The 5,306-nt window shown below is 42.9% G+C and overlaps 1 protein-coding gene across 1 annotated transcript in view; it reads right to left on the bottom strand.

The window, feature by feature from the left end:
- Positions 1-418: 418 nt before the first annotated feature.
- Positions 419-5,306, bottom strand: part of LOC130221969 (gastrula zinc finger protein XlCGF8.2DB-like) — a 12,110-nt gene continuing 7,222 nt past the window's right edge. Inside the window, exon 3 of the mRNA XM_056454563.1 lies at positions 419-1,980. Coding sequence (XP_056310538.1) covers positions 1,139-1,980 — 842 coding nt within the window. The 3' untranslated portion in view covers positions 419-1,138. The remainder of the gene's footprint in view (positions 1,981-5,306) is intronic.

The following is a 5,306-nucleotide window of genomic DNA, read 5'->3' as shown; positions in this document are numbered from 1 at the left end:
CGCTCCTGATTGGTTGGTGACTCTGCTTCAGTGATGTCCTGGATTCATGAGTGAATGTTGTCCTGGGTTACTGGGGTAATGAACTCTGCCGAGAGTTGGTTTGTGGAAGTTCTTGCGGTTTCGACTGTTCCAAAACTTTACGAGGTTGCGTGAAAAGTTTGTGGTGATCCAATCGAGCGGCGGGACAATGTCCAAGCAGGGTGATTGGGAGCAGAGAGCAACAGCCAGCGCGAGCAAGCTAATGCAAAAAAGCAAGGTTTTACTGTTGGAGTACATTTTAAGTCACCTGGTTTGGTCTCTCCCACTGGCACTGTCTTTCAATGAGCAGTTATCATGGAGGGGGGGGCCTCGCCCCATACTATCGTACTCATTGACAGACTGTTAATTTCAGTGGTGAAATCTCTTGTAAGTCCATAACTATCTTACATTAAATGTTACAAGACGAATACTGTTTGTACTACTAGTTTTTCATTTAAACCAATGTATTGTAAATGTCACTAGCTTTCGTTTAGTACCAGACATCATACATTTCAAACACATACATTGATTAACTTTGTTGGTTAAAATGGTTGCAATAGTATATGAGGAAAACTATGGCAAATTATTTAAAGATACATCTGCCTTAGTTGTAACACTATAGGTTAAGTTTAATGCATATGCATTAATTCCAGACATTCTTTGTCTCTACGAAAGTGTGTGTCCAACAGGATGTCCCACATGAGCACATGACCCGGAGGTCATGGAAAAGAGTCTCGTGAGGCAGTTGGTTGGGTTTCTTTTTGAAAATCTTGTAAAGCACCATTTTTAGGTGACATTTGGTACAGGGCCCCCTGAACATTTGTGGGCAAAGTATTGGTCAAAATAGTCAAATCAATTGGCTCTCTGTTATCGTGATGGTATAAGGCCTTGAGCCAGTTTCTAAATGACTGAGACAATGTGGCGCCTGACCAAGATTTCAGATTCGGACAGGTTTTTAGTTCTGCAATATGCCAGTGAGTTCCAACACAGGTAATCAATCTCTTTCTAGGAATACTAGACACTTCCAGGGAGGTGTGTTGAAGGGAGTTGGAGCTAAACTATGCAAAACACTGGCCCTCCAGGACCAAGTTTGGACACCCCTGGCATAAGCCAAAACCACTTAGGTCTTGTGTTGGACTTTTGTTTTTTGTTTCCGAGCGGACCCATGAATACTTCTAATGTGGAAATCAAGACTTCCTTTTTGAGTGAAATTGTTTCCACATTGTGAGCATATGAACGGTTTCTCTCCGGTGTGAACTCTCATGTGAATGTCACAGTTTAGTTTCTGAATGAAACTCTTTTCACACTGTGAGCATTTGTAAGGCCTCTCTCCGGTGTGAACTCTTATGTGGACTTTAAGCCTATGTTTATAAGAAAAACTCTTTCCACACTGTTCGCAGGTGAATGGTTTCTCTCCGGTGTGAATTCTTGTGTGGTGACTAAGTGTTGAATTTCGAGCAAAACTCTTTCCGCACTGATGGCAGGTGTATGGTTTCTCTCCGGTGTGAACTCTCATGTGACAATATAATTTATGTTTTACACGGAAACTCATTCCACATTGTTGGCATATGAAAGGTTTCTCTCCGGTGTGAATTCTCGTGTGATTTTTAAGATCATGTTTTTGAGTAAAACCCTTTCCACAGTGTTGGCATTTGTAAGGTCTTTCTCCAGTGTGAAGTCTGAGGTGACCAGCAAGGTTTGACTTTTGTCTGAAAGCTTTTCCACACTGTTGGCAGCTAAAAGGTCTCTCTCCAGTGTGAACTCTCATGTGGATGGTAAAGCTTGTTTTTTTCCTGTAAATCTTCCCACAGTGATGACAATGATAATGTTTAAGTTTGGTTGCCTTAGCATTGTTTAGTAATAAAGTCTCTTCATTTGGGGTGTATTTATCTTCTGTATGTAACAACTGGTGTTTCTCTTCTATTTCCTTCGGTTCTTGCTCTTGTTTCGGCACCAACAAGTCTAAAGACAAAAGAACACCAGTCAGGTACAAAAAACTAACATGAAAACCATCATGAAAGTTTTCAGCCTTAAAAAACCAAAAGGATGCATGCTAGATCAAGGGCTAAGGTACAACATTTAACCACAGGAAAACTATGTTTTTTTACTTAAACCAGGAGTGTCAAACTCAGTTCCTGGATGAACACTGCCCTGCAGAGTTTAGTTCCAACCCTGCTTCAACACACTTAGCTTTAAGTTTCAAACAACCCTAAAGGACTCAATTAGTTTCACCAACTGTGTTTAATTAGGGTTGGAACTAAACTGTGCAGAGTTGCTGCCCTCCAGAAACTGAGCTTGACACCTGTGACTTAAACCATGGTAATTAGCCATGGTCAGGGGTATCAAACTCAGTTCCTGGAGGGCCACAGCCCTACAGTTTAGTTCCGACCGTATTTTAACACACTTGCCTGTAGGTTTCAAACAAGCCTAAAGGACTCAGTTAGACAATAAGATGTGTTTAATTGGAGTTGGTTAGATACCTAAAGAGAACTGTTATGCTGTGGTCACACCAGAAGTGGAAGAAGTGTCAAGTGCAAGTGATTTACATGTTAAGTCAATGCAAAGAAGTGAATAGACATCCTGCGGCGCAATACGAGCGAATGATGCAAATTGTTCGAATGGCGTGGCACGAATGACGCGTTACACGCGAATTGAGCGTTTCGCTCAAGTTCGAAAATCTGAACTTCAGCAGACATTCGCGCTGCATTACCTAATCAGGAGCTTGCTCTTGTGGGGGGAAAATATCCCTCTGGAAAATCCTCCTGCCTACACCGACAACAGTTCATCAAACTGGGCTCGGCTAAGTCAGAAGTACCGCTGAAAGCTTCCATCCTCCAGGTTAAGTTTCTGGAGAAGTTTATGAGCTTACAGAGCTGGGTGCACCTCTGAAAGGATCTAGTGGACTCAGACACTGCTCGAAATGAATCAATGCTGTTTTTAAGCCTTCATAAAGCATATAAACACAGTTATTTTCTCAATAATGTTAGCCATTTACCAACGAAGCTACAGTCACCGGGCAGACAGACCCCTGCCCATCACGCGAATCCGCATCTGTCATGAAGTGAATTTGACACACGACTGAATTGGATTTTAATGCACGAATGAAGCGAGTAACTCAAATGTTCACACGTCTATTTACGTGCGATTTATCCATCCGTTCCGCGTCTGGTGTGAACACCGCATAAGAGTACTTATCTGTGCTGAGCTGCAGCCTTCAAGGAACTGAGTATGACATGCCTGTGCTATACTAACCCATTTGTAGTAAGTATTTGTTGTGAAATTGTGGTTACAGCGATAGACAAAATTACTACACCACATGGCATATTTAAAAGGTTTCTGTTGTTCTTGTCGAATTGTTTATTACAGTGAATATACATATCTACAAATTCATCATTTTGCTCTATAACCATATAACAGAGCAATCTTAAGTAGATCTGTTATTTGTGTTACAAAAATAAACAAGGCCCAATTTACTATCAAACAGCCCCATTCAGTATAATACAGTCCTGTAAGCAGACGTAAAGGATGTTCATCATTCACAGCACAGGTGTCCAACTCAATTCCTGGAGGGTCACAACTCTGCACAGTTTAGTTCCAACCATAATTAAACACACCTGATACTAATTGAGTCCTTCAGGCTTGTTTGATACCTGCTGACTCATGACTGTACTCCAACATCCAGCTCCAACCTCTTCATCAAATTCACAGACGACATGACTGTGGTAGTTCTCGTTAACAATAATGATGAGACATCTTACATGAGTGAGGTAAGCAGGCTAGCTTCTTGGTGCAAGGTCAACAATCTCCACCTGAATGTGGAGAAGTCGAAGAAGATTGTTGTAAACTTTAGGAGAGCATACACCCAGCAGGCTACACTAACCATCTGCAATGGTGCTGCAATGGAAAGGATGAGCAGCACCAAGTTCCTATGAGTGCACATCTCCGAAGACATGTCTTGGAACCACAACATTGCATCACTTGCAAGAAAAGCTCAACAAGGCCTCTACTTCCACCGCAAACTGAGGAGAGCTAAAGCCCCACCTTCCATCATGTACACCAGGGGTGTACAAACTCGGTCCTGGAGGGCCGGTGTCCTGCAAAGTTTAGTTCCAACCCCAATCAGCCATACCTGAGCTAGCTAATCAAGCTCTTACTAGGCTTTCTAGAAACATCTTGCAGGTGTGTTGAGGCAAGTTAGAGTTAAAATCTGCAGGACACCGGCCCTCCAAGACCGAGTTTGGGCACCCCTGATGTAAACCTTCGACAGTGGTGCCATCGAGAGCATCCTGACTTCACCATGTGGTACGGAGCCTGCACCGCATCGTGACGAAAGACTCGAAACAGCTGAGAGGATCACTGGTGTCTCTCTCACCACCCTCTCAGACATCTACAACTCCATCTTACCGGGAAAGCATTTAGGATTGCAGGTGACCCATCTCACAGCTACTTCAGCCTGCTGCCGTCAGGGACGAGACTGCACAGTCTCTGGGCCAGAACCAGTAGCCTCAAAGACAGTTTTCTCCATCAGGCGGTCAGGAGACTCAACTCCCTCACAGGTCTACCTCCTCTGCTCGCTCTCTTGAAATAGGTGTGCTGAAGCAGGGATGGAACTAAACTCTGCAGGGCTGCAGCCCTCCAGGAACTGAGTTTGACACCCCTGATTTACAGGGTACACTTGAATGCTGAATGTCAGTGTTTTTTCTCACAACTTGTGTAAAAATCTCTGGAAGTATTACCTAATCCACTAATTAATAGGTATCCACATCTCACATTTTTAAAGGAGATCAAAGAAAAACTATTGTATGCCTCATTTCTACTAAGCAGATCAGCACAGTATGGTTTAAAGGTGAAGCTTTCGCTTGGTAATAGTGTTGGCCAGAAAGTGGTATTCAACATTATTCTTGCCCAAAGAAGGAAGCCAAATGCAAATTTTACGTCTTTAGCACACTCAACTCCATCATTACAAATGTCAAAGCATGGCAAAAGTGCACAAACAGAAAGAGGAAGCATTACCAAAAAATGACATGTGAACGGCATCATAAACAACAATGGAGGACATACAGTAGATCCTGTTCTTCTTGGCATTTTAATATCATGGTATAATTTTCAACTGTTTTTAAAAACGTTGTTCCCTTGTGTTGTTGCAGGCACTAGTGATGATTCCCTGTAGACCAGGGCTGCCCAAAGTTCCTGGAGAACCGGTGTCCTGCAAAGTTTAGTTCCAACCCCAATCAGACATACCTATCTAATCAAGCTCTTAAGCCGCGGTCACACTGGACTTTTCGCCC

The sequence above is a fragment of the Danio aesculapii genome, chromosome 4, assembly GCF_903798145.1.
Source record: "Danio aesculapii chromosome 4, fDanAes4.1, whole genome shotgun sequence".
Taxonomy (NCBI): domain Eukaryota; kingdom Metazoa; phylum Chordata; class Actinopteri; order Cypriniformes; family Danionidae; genus Danio; species Danio aesculapii.
The sequence above is the reverse complement of the archived record's forward strand: the minus strand, read 5'-3'. Positions and strand labels throughout refer to the sequence as shown.